Source organism: Prionailurus viverrinus, chromosome B4, assembly GCF_022837055.1.
Source record: "Prionailurus viverrinus isolate Anna chromosome B4, UM_Priviv_1.0, whole genome shotgun sequence".
NCBI classification, from domain to species: Eukaryota; Metazoa; Chordata; class Mammalia; order Carnivora; family Felidae; genus Prionailurus; species Prionailurus viverrinus.
The window spans coordinates 56,968,283-56,984,200 of NC_062567.1; the positions used below are offsets into that span (position 1 = coordinate 56,968,283).

The following is a 15,918-nucleotide window of genomic DNA, read 5'->3' on the forward strand; positions in this document are numbered from 1 at the left end:
ATAGCTTCATATTGGGTAGCCAGTTAAGTAAAGTAAATGTTCTGTTGGTATATCATTTTAAAGACATGTATTGATTTATACACTTTTATGACTGCTGTAATCATACTCTAGTATAAGGCAAACCTCCAAGATGTTTGATAAATAGATCAAGATGTTGATAAATCAGATCAATTTAGAGGTTGTCACCATATTCTATAAATAATAATAAACAGACACTCAACATTAAAGACTTGGGTTAACACTAAGTCACAAAAGAGCTCCCTATTAAGACTCTATACAATATAGATTAGGATAAAGGAAAATAAGATAATTATGCAAAAATTAGAAAGTATTTCTACCTGTATTTTAAAATTATGTTCTAAAAACATCAGAAAGCTGCTCTATGCTTAATAAAAGCATTTTTAATTCAAAAGAAATGAGAAAAAATCTTATGCATCTATCACTGAGACTGAATTGGAGCATGCATGAGAACATGAGGGAAAATAAAATCTAACCCTCAGTAAATGCTGGACATTTATTCTTTTGTCACCTCAATGAACTACATCTTGGGGAGACATCCCAAAAGAGAAAAAGAGTGTTCCCCCACAGTCATATGCTCTAAAGAAACCCAGAAAGTAGGTCACCTAAAGTGAATAAACATTTACTTGGAGAAGTGATACACCTGGGTAGGGTGAACTAAGAACAAAGAAGAGGAATAATTATAGACATAGAATTTGAGGGGGGGGGGGTTCCACTTATCAGGCGGATGAGTGTTTTCAGAGGAGAAATTGCACATACCTCAGCACACTAGGCATGAGTCTTCAGCTAAGACTAACAGGAGTTGAGATAAAATTTGTGTGCCAGACGAAGAAAGGACATCAGTTAAGATATGCCACCCAGGGGGGCGCCTGGGTGGCTCAGTCGGTTAAGTGTCTGACTTCGGCTCAGGTCATGATCTCGTGGTTCACGGGTTCGAGCCCCGCATCGGGCTCTGTGCTGATGGCTCGGAGCCTGGAGCCTGCTTCCGATTCTGTGTCTCCCTCTCTCTCTGACCCTCCCCCTATTCATGCTCTGTCTCTCTCTGTCTCAAAAATAAACGTTAAAAATTAAAAAAAAAAAAAAAGATATGCCACCCAGGGAATCTACTGGGGACTATCTGAACAAACAAAGCCAAGGAGATCTGACAATGAAGCATAGGGCAGTACTATAGAAAGAAGGTCCCTGAGACCTTTCCAAAGGCTAAGCACAGTCAAGATTGGTGGATATTGTGGACCTATGGGACTCAGAGCATCAGATAAACTCTGTAAACCTGGTGATTTTTCAGTAAATGACGTCTCTCTAACACAACACAGCACCTGTGTGTGGAGTGGTGGCCTACCTAGCAAAGTAGATATTTCCAGATGCAAGAAGAGAAAGGAGGCCAGGTAGAATACACTGAGCAACCTCTAAGCCCCCATTTCCACCCCAGATCTTCACAGAATAACATGATCCTTAATATTGAGTAGCTTCTGGGACATAGACTCTCTGAGTGCTGAAGGTCCATCATTTAATGTTCTGGAACTTAATTTTTTTCCACCAAAGTAGGAAGGACTCTACCTACTTTATCTTGCCATCTTAAAGGAATGAAGCTGGGGAAAATAAATCTGATGGCAGTATTTCCAATTGGAAAGAAGGCTGTTTATAACTGGGATTATATTCAAAAGTATTTAAGGACTTGTTTATATTATCCCCTCCCTCACTCTTTTGCTCTTTGCCATATTACTTATGTTCTAGTTTGTTTTACATATTCTTTTTAGACTTCTTCTCAAACTTGAAATAGAATTTCAAACCCAATGTATTTTAACATTTTTTATAAAGCAAATTCTTTGTTCTCACCAAGAAAGTTTCAAACTACTAAGAGGCCATAGTGTGATGACTAAGAGCCTAGGTTTGAATACTGGCTCCAGTCATAACACTATATAATCTTTGGTAACTTATTTAACCTCCATGTAGCCTCAGTTCCTCATCTTAACTCAGTATCACCTGAGTTAAGTTGTGAAAAGTGCTTAGAACTGAGCCTGGTAAGTAAACACTCAATAAATACCACTGACTATTCCCAAGTAACCACTACCTTCTAGGCCTGACATCCTGGGCCTACGTGGCTCAGTCTGACCTGCCTTACCAGCCCTCTCACAAACTAATCAGTTTTCTCTCAAACTGGCTAAGAGAAACATGGGATGCTAATTTATAAAATAATGATTTTAAACAATTTTATATTACACAAATGTATATTATTATATACATTTATTTATATATTTATATATATTATATATAAATGCAAAATATTTTGTATTTTTAAGATAAAAATGATACTTGGGGCACTTGGGTGGCTCATTCAGTTAAGTGTCAGACTCTTGATTCCGGTTCAGGTCACGATCTCGCATTTCATGAGTTTGAGCCCCATGTAGGGCTCTGTGCTGATGGCACGGAGCCTGGGATGCTCTCTCTTCTTTCTCTGTCCCTTCCCCTCACACGCTCTCTCTCAAAAATAATAAACACTTTTTTAAAGATAAAAATGACACTTTAATTTCATTTGCCATTGGAAACTTGCCATTGGCAATAGTCCAGGTTTCCTGTTCTCCATAGTTAGAACCATCTTAGGACGAAAGTGCCCTTGCTAGCATTCTTCACTAAAAGCCTGTTCCGATACAGTTTAGGAAAATGATTGTCATCCTCCTCAAATGCTTCCTTCTCCAAACACCCTTCCTGGGCTCCCCTCTCCTGAATTCCCATGCCATCTTTTCTCTCTCATGTCCCCTCTTTGCCTCTCCCTCATGTTTCAGACATACATACCATATCTTCACCACCAGACACAGAACTCTTTGGCCTACACATGATGATCCAGAACCTCACATGTCAAGAAATGTCAAGAAATGTCTCCCACCTCTTTACATAACACATCCAGCATGTCTCCTGCCTAGCAAAAGCTAATACCATGCCCAAAGACTTCAGGTATCTTCCCCCAAAGGTTCTAACTGTACATGGAAGAATAAATATGTCATCACAAAAATACTTACAGGTCATTTTTTTGTGTGGCCAACATAAAACATTTCATTGCAGAGCAGAAATTCCCATTCCTATGTTATGTAGTTTAGAACAGTAACCAAAGACCCTTGCCCATACTTGAAATGTTAAATAGAGGCAAAGATGCAAGCCACCTCTGACCTGATTTTTCCTGTAGTCCTGCTGCGAATGTCTGAGCACGCGGTAACACAGCCTCAGCATGTACTTATAAGGAGCGTATCTTTGGTCCCCCAGATCTTCAAGTCTCAACATTGAGCCTTCTCCTGCTTTCTCCTTAAAGGGTGCTTTAAGAATCCCAAATACCTATCAGGGGGAGAAAAAAACAAAAAACAACCATCTATTCTGATGAATGGAGGTTCATGTTTTACAAATAAACACAATGACTCAAAACCACTTTTGCAATATTTGAGCAGAATTAATGTAAAGGAAAAAAAAAAGACTTAGAATACAGAAACAACACATTAAGAAAAGAAAAAAATACCATGAAAAGGATTCCTTAAATTGACAAAGAACATTTAAATAAAACACTTAATTCTGTTTAGAAATTATATTTTATAAAATAAGAAATAGAAAGATGTTGGGATGTACCAAGTTACACAAACATATTCAAGTAAACTAAAAGATAGTTCAATTTCTATGGCTTTACAATTACTTCTATTGTGTTCTATAACTTTCTAAAATCAAAATAATATAAAGAAAACATTTACTTTTCATCTGAAATTGACATCAGAATTTTAGTTCCAAATATTACTTCTAAACCTCTTTCCAAAAGAGTTTATCTATTGTTCCTGGTACATTAAGATGTCACCAAAGCATGGATATATCAGTATTCCAACAAATAAGGCACTTCACAGGCAACTGGTGATGACCAGTGACCAGCATTATAACAAAGGATAGCAGCTGGGAAATATTTAATAAACATTAAGGAATATAACTCTTTTAGGCAGCAGGACAGCAGGTAAGGTCACCTAGGGATGAGCTGGTAGTATGAGTAAATTATGAAAGAGCACCTACACAAGAGCATGAGCATTAATACAAGAAAGCAAAATGGAAAGGAATCATCTTTTGTAGTTCATAAAATATAATACAAATTAAAGTTACCTCAATAATTTTATATTCACTAAACCTTGAATTTTCTATTTAAAATACTGAAATAAACAGGGCTCCTGAGTGACTTAGTCAGTTTTTGTCTGACTTCGGCTCAGGTTATGACCTTATGGTTCATGAGTTCGAGCCCCACATTGGGCTCTGTGCTGACAGTTCAGAGCCCAGAGCCTGTGTCTGTACAGGCTCTTCAAATTCTTTGTCTCCCTCTCTCTTTGCCCCTCCCCTGCTCATTCTCTGTCTCTCTCTCTCTCAAAAATACATAAACATTTAAAAAAATTTAAAGACTGAAATAAACTATTAGACATGTTGGTTGACGTAATATTAATAAATTATTCAAAGTCCTAAAAGTCCTTGAAATCAAATGTTTTATACAAAAGAATGCTAATGTCAGAAAAGCCTTTGTCTCATTATATTTGCAACCTTTATTTTCTTTGAGAGAAATGTTGATTTTACATTTTTAGACAATCAGCTATAGAATATTAATTGGCAATGTGTCTACTGTTTTCCTTTCCCAACTCCACAAGAACATGTATATTAATAACATGTTTTTTAATTTTTTAAATATCTTCCTTGAGTTCACAATTAATGCAGGAGCCCATTACTTTATACAGCAATTAACTGAATTGAAAGAAACACATAACGGTAGGTATGCCCATATATGCATATTATCAGGAAGTGAATTAATTTACTGGTGTGTTATAAAACAATTTCAGAAGGACACAGTATAGGAGTAGATCTAGACTGCCAGGGGAAAAAAAACCTAGAATATTATACAGAGCATTTGTGAGCTGATGAGTAGACTTCCCTACTTTCTTAAGGAAGAGAGGGACAGAAGTAGAAAGTAGACGGAGATAGCATTTCCAAAGTTATCCTGTAGATTCTACCTAGAAGATTATCCCAGCACATTTTCTGGAGATAGTCTGACACTGTAGGTTTTCTGAGAGGTCTGCAGAAGGATGTCTCTAAGATGGCCATGGTGATCCCTGCCTCCTGAAATCCACAGTCTTACGCAATCCTGTCTCCTTGACTATGGGCTGGATTTACTGACTCATATCAGATTCAGTTATAAAAAAGTCTGTGGCTTCTATCTGGGTGCGCTCTCTTGTTCTCTCTTGCATCCCTCATTTCTAAGGAAAGCAAGATGCTATGGAGAGGTCGGTGTCTACAGAGAGGCCTGTGTGAGTGAGCTGGGAAGTGAAATCCTGTCCCATTCAAGCCAGAGATGACTGCAGCCCAAGCCAGCACCTTGACTGCGGTCTTGTGAAAGACCCTGAGCAAGAACCACCCACCCAAGCCACTCCCAGATTCCTAATCCACAGAAACTGTGAGACTACTATCTGTTATTTTCAGCCACAATGTCTTGGGGTAATTTGTTACACAGTAATAGATAACTAACACAAGGACTTTCCTGATGCTATAATTCAAAACAATTCAATGTGCAAATTTAGTACATGAAAACATTCACCTGTGCCAGTATGTTTTGTTCCCTCATTAACTTTTGACGTTCTCGGTTTGGCTTAATGATAACGACATCCAAAACTTCTTGTCCGTTATTAAGTACATCAGCCACAAAGAAGATGAGGTCTTCTAATAATTTGGTTACAAACCTACCATAAAGTGAAAAAGAAACTTTACTCAAATTTTGGAAAATATTTTTTAATAAGTACTGAGGACTGAAACACTGGAACATTGAGAACATTTTATAATAAAAATTCTTTAATCAACAATATATCTAATTCAGTTAACATTTACCTAAATCTTTATAAAGACCATGCCTTCTCCAGCTCCTCCAGCCCCCACTCCTGCTTCCAGTTCTAATCAAGTATTTGCAAAGACAATTATGACATAAAGCCACGTGAGCCCAAACAGAAGATAAGTTGATAGGCTAACACCACCAGATCATTTTCTAGAACTGACTAGCAAAGAAGAGCATTTCTGCTTAACGGCTCAATTTCTAAATTTCTAAATTCAAATCCTTTTTCTACTATTGACTCAAACTACATTTCCAATCTTCACCATACTTCTGCATTTCCAATGAACAGAATAGGAAACACTTAAATGATGTATGAACAGAGTCAGAGCAAGCAATCAGATGTTTTAAACTGTTCTCAAACTATTACCTGATCTACAAAAATCACGGCACTCTAAAATCATATATTAATGTTCACCTTTAACTCTACATTTTGGTTATTATTTTAACTATTATTTGAACTTCAGTGGCATTCAGAACCTAATATGTCTTAAAAACCCTTCCTCCCGGGACGCCTGGGTGGCGCAGTCGGTTAAGCGTCCGACTTCAGCCAGGTCACGATCTCGCGGTCCATGAGTTCGAGCCCTGCGTCAGGCTCTGGGCTGATGGCTCAGAGCCTGGAGCCTGTTTCCGATTCTGTGTCTCCCTCTCTCTCTGCCCCTCCCCCATTCATGCTCTGTCTCTCTCTGTCCCAAAAATAAATAAACGTTGAAAAAAAAAATTTAAAAAAAAAAAACCCTTCCTCCCTTAGCTTTCTTCTTCCTCCTTCCTCTGCCTGTTCTTCGTCATTTTCTACGTGAATTTTTAAATTTGTTTTAATTTTTGAAAAATTTTGTCCAGCAAATATACATACATATATATTATCCATACACATGAGCATAATCATTCACTATTATTAGCATGCCCAATCATGATCACATTAATAAGAAAACTATAGTATAAGAGATCAACAATTCCAAAAAAGTATAGAATGTATTTAGTTAAGAAGAATTTGATCCTATCTCCAGATGTACCTCCTGAAAGAGAATGTACTTTCATAGAGTCAAATGAACATACCCAGAATCCAGAATTTAGCCACCTACAGGCAAATTTCAGCATACTTCCCAAATCATAAATTCCACTCCAAAATTTCAGGGATTCTATGCTCTTGGTGTACCTATGTTAAATTTGAACCCAAACTGTTTCTTTTCGAAAATGTGCCTGATAAGATTCACTCACATAAGCTCTGAGGACAATCAGAGAAATGTAAAATATGATTCATGTGCATTGAAATGTGGTGTTAATTTCTTTTGAAAAGCATAAATATATGTATTTTCTTTTTAAAATTATTAATATTCTTTTCCTCCTCTGTTTCAGATTAAGTGTATTCAGATGTTTAGATATCTAAGAAAGCACAAGTTTGGGGCAACTACAAATCGTTCTGTTTTAAAGTCTTCCAGGTGGCCTGAATTGGTGACAATTAATGGAATGATGATGAAGACAATTAAGTCTTAATTGAAAATCATTATACATTAACCCTGCTTGCACAGCGTGACTCCTCTGATGATGGGGCAATGGAAGGCAAGAAAACCAGTCTTCTCTTCTGACCTCAAAACTGTTGAAACTCTTTTTCTCCCTTTTCACCTCCAGCACCCCATCTGTGGTAAGCAACTGGGTTTTCTCAGGTTAGATCAAACTCCAATTCTTTTTTTTTTAATTTTTTTGAATGTTTATTTATTTTTGAGAGAGAGAGACAGAGATAGAGCATGAGTGGGGGAGGGGCCAAGAGAGATGGAGACACAGAATCCAAAGCAGGCTCCAGGCTCTGAGCTGTCAGCACAGAGCCCGACACGGGGCTCGAACTCACGAGCCGTGAGATAATGACCTGAGCCAAAGTCGGATGCTCAACCGACTAAGCCACCCAGGCGCCCCATCAAACTCCAATTCTTTACTGAGAAGTGGTTTGGTCCTACTAATTCACCCCATTTTATTAATTTGCTTATACTAAAAACTTTCTGTGTGGCTTTGTCATATGCAGCAACGATAAATAAGATATAGTTTTTAAAAGACATATCTAAAAAAACAAAACACTTTGTGGATTAGGAACAAACTAAGAGAGACACAGCGATAAGCAAGGATAATGCTCAATCCCCGCATGATAACTGGGACTGGAAGCACAGAGCAGGAAACTAAGTTCAAGATCTGAAAGCAGGTATTAAAGTAGGAATTTTCCACCTTTGAAGAGAACCTTAAAACTTGGGTGGCCCCTTTTCAGCTCTGGCTGTGCGGTAGGAAACTCACAGAAAGACTGGACCTAGCTACCTGTGAGGTCAACAGCTGAAGCCTCAAATTACCATAGGACGGGGAACTCTGTTCTCAACCATAAGACTGACAAAGGAGATCAGCAAAAGTAGAGAAAGGAAAAGCAAAAACCAGCCACTTAAGAAGAGCCTGCATATTCAAATTCCAAAGCACGTGAGGAAAATGGACATAAAGAAGGCCAGTCCCATCACACGCAAAAAATCAAGAGGTCGATTCATTACCAACAAAATGCAGGTAACAGAACAATTTCAAAATAACTTTTAAATAAGTCTTTTCAATCACCAAAGAGATAAAGAAAGATGGGGCGCCTGGGTGGCTCAGTCGGTTGTGCATCCGACTTCGGCTCAGGTCATGATCTCGCGGTCTGTGATTTTGAGCCCTGTGTCAGGCTCTATGCTGATAGCTGGGAGCCTGGAGCCTGCTTCAGATTCTGTGTCTCCCTCTCTCTCTGCCCTTCCCCCCTTGTGCTCTGTCTCTCTCTGTCTCTCAAAAATGAATAAATGTAAAAAAAATTTTTTAAAGAGATAAAGAAAGCAATTATATACAAAAGAGACAAAAATATCTTAAAAAGGCAGATACAAATGAACACAACAGAACCAACAGAAATCTGAGAAAAAAAATATAATCATTTCAACAAAAATCTAATTCACAAAGGTAAACTATTCTATACACAAAGAAAAATTATTGATTTATAAGACAATATAAAAAATCAATGCAGAAAGCAGCACAGAGAGATATAAAAAGGCAAATGATAAAAGGAAAGTGAAAAGATAAAGAGGATGAATTAAGAGGATCCAACATGCATTTAATAGGAGTTCCAAAAGAGACAAGAGAGGGAAAAGGTAAAGAAGTAACATCTGAAAGAAAACACCAGAAAACTTTTCAGAATTAAAGGAAGATCTAAGTATACAGACTAAAAGCATACCTTAAATATCAGGTGGGAAAAACGAAAATAAAACTTCCTTATGTAAAAAAATAATAATAATAATTAAACATAAATTCACAGACACAGAGAACAGATTGGTCGTGGCCAGAGGTGAAGGGTAGTGGGCTGTGAGATGGGTGAAGGAAGTCAAAAGGTACAGACTTTCAGTTATAAAACAAATAAGCCCTGGGTGTGTAATGTACAGCATAGTGGTGACAGTTAATAATACTGTATGTGAAAGTTGTTGCGAGAGTAAATCCTTAAAGTTCTCAATACAAGAAAAAAAATGTTGTGACTCTGTATGGTGACAGATGTTAACTAGACTTATCATGGTGACGATTTCACAATAAACACAAATATCAAACAGTTAGGTTGTAAACCCAAAACTAATATAATGTTGTACACCGACTCCACTTCAAGTTTTAAAAGTGTGTTAAAAAATTTCCTTGTAGGAGCACCTGGGTGGCTCAGTTGGTGAAGGGTCTGACTTTGGCTCAGGTCATGATCTCACGGTTCATGAGTGTGAGTGCCATGTCGGGCTCTCTGCTGACAGCTCAGAGCCTACAGCCTGCTTTGAAGACTGTGTCTCCCTCTCTCTGCCTTTCTTTCTTTCTCTCTCTGTTGCTCTCTCTCTCTCTCTGTCTCTCTCTCCCTCTCTCTAAAATAAAGAAACATTAAATTTTTCTCAATTTCCTTGTAAACACATCATAGTAAAACTTCAGGACATCATAGACAAAGAAAAAGTCTAGAAAATTACCAAAAAGTAAAGGAAAAATGGCCAATAAGGTAACAATTCTTTCAGCAAAAAACTTCTTAATGGCAACAAAATATGTCAGAAAATCATTACATTATAACTTTACTAAAGGAAAATAACTGCCAAGCTAAAATTCTAACACATAAAGTAGCACGTAAGAGTGGAAGTAAAACAAAGATTTTTTCATATATTTAAAAACTGAGATTTATAACCCACAGACCCTAACCAAATGTTTTAAAGAATAAATTTCAGCAAAAAGAAAAGTGAGCCCAGAGAGAAGACATGAGAAGCAAGAAATAAAAGCAAGCTGAAGAAGTAAAAGATAACAAGAAATACAATTCATAGTAAAAATAATTTTTAGGAATTAAAACTTTTAATAAAAAAGGGGGTACATCATAATTTATCTGACACATTTACTCCTTTGTAGATATCAACTATTAGAAAAAAAATTTTTAATGAAAAGGATGAACACAGAACTATGATTCTAGACAAATATTCCAAGAAAGATGAGAAGGAGAATATCAGTGCATAATTAAACCATTCTGAGGTACTTTACTCCCGTGAGAAGAAGAAAGATTTAATAACTTCAAATTTTATAAGAAAGAATATGCAGCTAAAATGTATGGCAAGAATAGTAATAATGCAATTGCTAGAGAACAGCAATAGGACCTAAAGCTTCTAAACCAGTAGAGGAAAAGAAAAAATGAGGAAAAAATACCAGCTTTATCAACCTAACAGAAAGAAGAGAGGGAACAGACAAAAAAAAAGCTACATTAAGAAAAAGAAGATAGAATAAACCCAAACATTTATTAAATACGAAATAATTGAAAGATGATCAGATTCCATTTTTGTAATTATTTTTGCAGTCTTGAGGTCTTTTTTTTTTGACACATATCATGCCACGGATTCACAGGGAATGGGTTCCATCAGCGCAGACTCTTCCCCATTGCTTCTCACAAAGCGTGTCTTCTCTGGGTGGAGCAGCATGTGGTTCGGTTGAACCCAAGTATCTATCTCTTCCTCTTCCTTCTTAGTCTGATCATTTTCCTTCACACCCTTCAGGAAGCTATCTCTGCTCTTTGAGTGCTTCATATGCTCAATAGGTACATTAAATCTCTTGGCAAGAATCTTGTGCTTAACTTGTTTGTTTACAACAACGTCAACAGCATGCTGGGTAACACTGTAGACTCTTCCAGTTTTGCCATGGTAACATCTGTGGGGTGTTCCTTTTTAAACAGAGCCAATTCCCCTGATGTCTACACTATCATCTTTCTTGCCGATTCTCATATATGTGGCTGAAGGAAGCACTCCAGGTTTCTAAGAGACCTGAGAGCACACAGCCGTGCCTCAACTCTTTCCCTTTGTGTTGGTCTTTTTGGTGAAATACCGGAAGATGAAGGCTCCAGACAAAAGGGATCAGATTAGGTGAGGAGTTAAGACGGTGGAGTAGTAGGGGGACCCTATGCTTGTCTCATGCCTCGAACATAGCTAGATAAATACCAAATCATTCTGAGCAGCCAAGAAAGTGATCTGAGGACTGAGAGAACAAACTGCACAAGTAGAGGGAGAAAAGAAAGAGATCAGATTAGATTTTTAAAATCTAGCTCTCAAAAAAATAAATAAAATAAAATAAAATAAAATAAAATAAAATAAAATAAAATAAAATAAAAATCTAGCTCTCTGCCGCTCACAAGACACATCACTAAAACAAAATGACCAGGAAATCTGAAATAAATTGATACTCAAAAAGAAGCACCAGAGAAACACTAACCAAAAGGCAGCCAGTGTGGCGACTTTACTATCAGGCAAGTAAAAGTTAAGGAAAAATGATGTTGCTAAGGAAGATGTTAACTTTGAATGACAAAGGTATCTGATCTGAAACAAAGAAACAAACAAAAACCCAAGGATATCTGATCCGGTGATCCCATGTGGGATGACCACTATTCTAGATACTGAGCTTCCTTCCATCCTGGGGACTCGGAACCAACCTCAAACCAGTAAACAGAGTGAAGACGCGGCCGTAGTTCTGTGCTGTTGACTATCACATTATCAGTGCATGTGCATGCTGCCTGGCCCAGGGCCAGGCATATGCCAGGAGCTCAATAAATATGAATTAATTATATCGCCAAACTGTAAATGCTGCTGAGGAACCCCACATCTTTTTCTGTACCCTCAAAACTAACACATGGTACAGAAATTCTGGTTTGTGACTACATGCATCACTAACTGAAAAGCAGTTAACCCCACCTCCACTTTCCCTCCTCTCCCACCCCCACCACGTCCCCAAGACTCTCTATTTTGTTGGTGCAACTATGCACAATAAGATCAGAAACTCCACTGAAAACTATCTGAGATTGAGGATCTTGGGGCATAACACAGGAGCTTGTGCCTCCAGAGCCCATTCCTGGGGCAAGTAAAGGGGAAGCCATGAGAGAGAATTCAAACAACACGGGCATTTTGAGCTAGATCTGCAATATTCTAACACCTCCCCTTTGACCTTGTATCATTCTTTCTGGTTTTGAGTAAGAGAAGATCTAATAATAACTTCATTCTCCAGAGAGAAAAAAAGTCAGAGTTGTGAGGGTATTTTCAGATAGAATTTTATATTGAATTCTAAAACAGAGAAAATAATATAAAAACACTCAACTATGCCAAGAAGTTCCATTGTATTGACAGGCAGCTTTGAGTGAATTGTGATAGGAGATGACTTTTCTAAAATTACTAAATTAAGATCAATAATTGCAACTTCATATTTCTCAAGCATATTTCTCTTTGCTCTGATCTTTCTCACTGTAAAACAGTGGGGAAAGAAGCAGGAACAATAAAAATGCACGATCCCTCATCCCCGGTCAGTCCTGGTCATCCCAGTCCTGAGAGCTCCAATATATGAATGCCTGCGAAATTGGTAAAAAGCTTTCTCTTGTTCAAATGTAAAGGTATGTAGCAGATCATCAAGGGGGGAATATATAAAAAAGGCTTGTGTTCTGGAGCACTGAAAACACAGAGACTTGAAAAACGCACACGACTGGGGGCATTCGGGTGGTTCAGTCGGTTGAACCTCCAACTTCAGCTCAGGTCATGATCCCAGAGCTCGTGACTTCGAGCCCCACATCAGGCTTGCTGCTCTCAGTACAGAGCCCACTTTGGATCTTCTGCCCACCCCCCATGTCCCTCCCCCACTCTCCCTCTATCTCACAGAAATAAATAAAACATTTTAAAAAATTCAAAAACAAAACAACACATGATCGAATCCCCCACTTATGTAAAATGAGAATAATGTCCATCTCAGGACTGTTTGAAGGAGTACATAAAATATGTTTACAGTACCAACACAAAATAGGAATGATATCATTGAGAGCTATCAGGATCATTCTCTTTCTCAACCATTTCCAGAACCAGAGCTGAAGAATCGAGGATCCAGGTTCTCTGCGGGAGTTATAAGGGCAGAGTGCTGCACCCTGCAGATTATGTCCTGGCATATTTATTTCATGGTACCTGAACAGACGAACGTGTCTTGCATAAATAAGAATAGAAAAACATAAAACTTCTTTTAGGACTTTTAGAACTCTTAAATACAAATATTAAATGAAGCCCAACAAAAGTATTACGAGTTTTTTATGAAACATTTAAAAGGAAAGATCAGCAAGCAAAAAAACAACTCCAAGCAGGGCGGCTGGGTGGCTCAGTCGGTTGAGCGTCCGACTTTAGCTCAGGTCATGATCTCACAGTCCATGAGTTCAAGCCCCGCCTTTGGGCTCTGTGCTGACAGCTCAGAGCCTGGAGCCTGTTTCGGATTCTGTGTCTCCCTCTCTCTCTGACCCTCCCCCGTTCATGCTCTGTCTCTGTCTCAAAAATAAATAAATGTTAAAAAAATTTTTTTCAATAAATAAATAACTCCAAGCCCAGCTAAAATGGAAAAAAGTGAATATTCGACCAGATTTTAAAGTCCCCATTTTCATTCGCTCACCATGATCCACTCATTCAGAAGCAGGTGTGCCGCTAGGGAGACCATTCTAAATATCCCCTTAAAGCCATTCATTCACTTGAGGCTTACCACAAGAGTTGACAACTGACTCTTGATGACTTAAGAGCCATTTAACAAAATTACTAACCTCCTTTCATTCTGAGTTATTGTACCATTTTCCAGCTTTTTAACTGTGGTCGCCAGCACTTTATTTGCATCATTGGCAAAGTCTAAGTCTCGGACCTCAGACAGCGGGACAGACACAATGGCAAATGCTTCTTTATCTTCTTTTGTTTGGCAAGTTCCAATCTGCAATGTGTTTTTTACACTAAGATTAGTTGTTTTTTAAAATCTGCAATATTTTTCTGGTACTAACACATCTTAATATTGTTTAAGAAATATAAGACAGGGGCTTCTGGGTAGCTCAGTCGGTTAAGCGTCTGACTCCTGATTTCCTCTCAGGTCATGACCTCAAGGTCATGAGATAGAGCCCTGCATGGGGCTCCATGCTGAGCGTGGAGCCTGCCTGGGATTCTCTCTCCCTCTCCCTCTGCCACTCTCACCCCCCTCTCTAAAACAAATAAATAAATACTTTAAAAAAAGAAATACAAGACAGGAATAGATCATCCAAATACAATAATTCCCACTTGCATCATCCACTATGAAAGACTGAAGGGACACACAGATTTTCCATGCCCATTCCTGCCTTGTTCCCAAAGCCCACTAGAAACACATCCTTGCACACTTGTCCTTTGCTTCAGTGTCAACAGAATAGAGACAATGTACTCTTGGAATCTTCTCCCCTTTCTACATGCTGCTCCCACGCTTTTGGTATCTTTGCTAGCATCCTCCTGAATCACAGCCCCACTGCAGCCAAGCCACTTAGTTCAGCTACCTAAGCAACTGGCAAAATGAATACTTGAGGAAATGACTTGTAATAATCTCTAATATTGGTAAGGACACATTGTAAGGGACATGTCAATCACCCCCTGATCCTAATCATACAACATTTGTCTAAAAATTAAACAATTCTCATAGGGTGCCTGGGTGACTCAGTCGGGTAAGCACCCAACTGTTGGCTTCAGCTCAGGTCACGATCTCACGGCTTTGTGGATTCCAGCCCTGCATTGGGCTCTGGGCCGGCAGCACGGAGCCTCCTTGGGATTCTCTCTCTGTCTCCTCTCTCTCTCTGCCCCTCCCCTGCTCACATTGTCTCTGTCTCTCTCAAAATAAATAAACTTTAAAAAACATCAAACAATTCTTAAAAACATTTACCTTTAACATAACAGGCCTCTCTTCATCTGTGTCTATGGGGATACTGGTACTTGTTACCCACGTGTTGGTACATAAATGCCTTAACCGAACATATGAGTTCCTAAAAGCAAAACAATACAAAAAACAGATGATTAAAAATTAGCACACTTATATATTAACATATTTAACAGTTTCATACATGATATGACTATATTAAAGACTAGTTGACTCAAGTATATGTCAGTCTGGTTTAAGGAAAACGTTCTGAACCAAAGACTACTTCGAAACATGTGGTATTATTACCTAGACCAGTGGTTCTCAAAGTGTGGTCCCTGGACCAGTGGTAACAGCATCACCTGGGCACTTGTTAGAAATACAAATTCTGAGGCTTTCATCCCAGTTCACTGAATCAGAAACTCCAAACGTAGGGCCAACAATGAATATTTTAGCTGCCTCTCCAGGCAATGCTGATTTGAGAACCACTGACTGAGTGGCCATGTCAGTTAACACAGCTATCTGATCGTAGTTTCTGTAGTGTAATCATTTGCGTGCAAAAGTATTCTTTCAGTGAGAGACTCTCATTATGATTTTGGGGGCAACTGTTCATGTAGAACTTGGTCAAAGTTGACAAGTAGATTTCTTCTTTTAACCTTCATCTTTTCTGTTAGGGTGGGTCAGTTGTTAGCTTGCAAAAGGGAAAACATCAGCACGTTAGTACCCTTCTGTATCCCCATGCCTCTTCCATCGCATCTCTAACAACATGTTAACTTTTGAAAATAAATATGAAAAAAGTAAAAAAAAAAAAAAAGTTGTGGTTTATA

At 38.3% G+C, this 15,918-nt stretch overlaps 1 protein-coding gene across 4 annotated transcripts in view; it reads right to left on the reverse strand.

Moving 5' to 3' along the window:
- The window catches only part of ITPR2 (inositol 1,4,5-trisphosphate receptor type 2), a 515,671-nt gene that overhangs the window by 343,373 nt on the left and 156,380 nt on the right, over positions 1 to 15,918 (reverse strand). For all 4 annotated transcript variants that reach the window (XM_047864958.1, XM_047864957.1, XM_047864956.1 and 1 more), the window contains 4 exons: positions 15,119 to 15,218; positions 13,992 to 14,152; positions 5,615 to 5,756; positions 3,184 to 3,345 (listed from right to left, as the gene is read on the reverse strand). In XM_047864958.1, the coding sequence (XP_047720914.1) occupies positions 3,184 to 3,345; positions 5,615 to 5,756; positions 13,992 to 14,152; positions 15,119 to 15,218 (565 nt within the window). The remainder of the gene's footprint in view (positions 1 to 3,183; positions 3,346 to 5,614; positions 5,757 to 13,991; positions 14,153 to 15,118; positions 15,219 to 15,918) is intronic.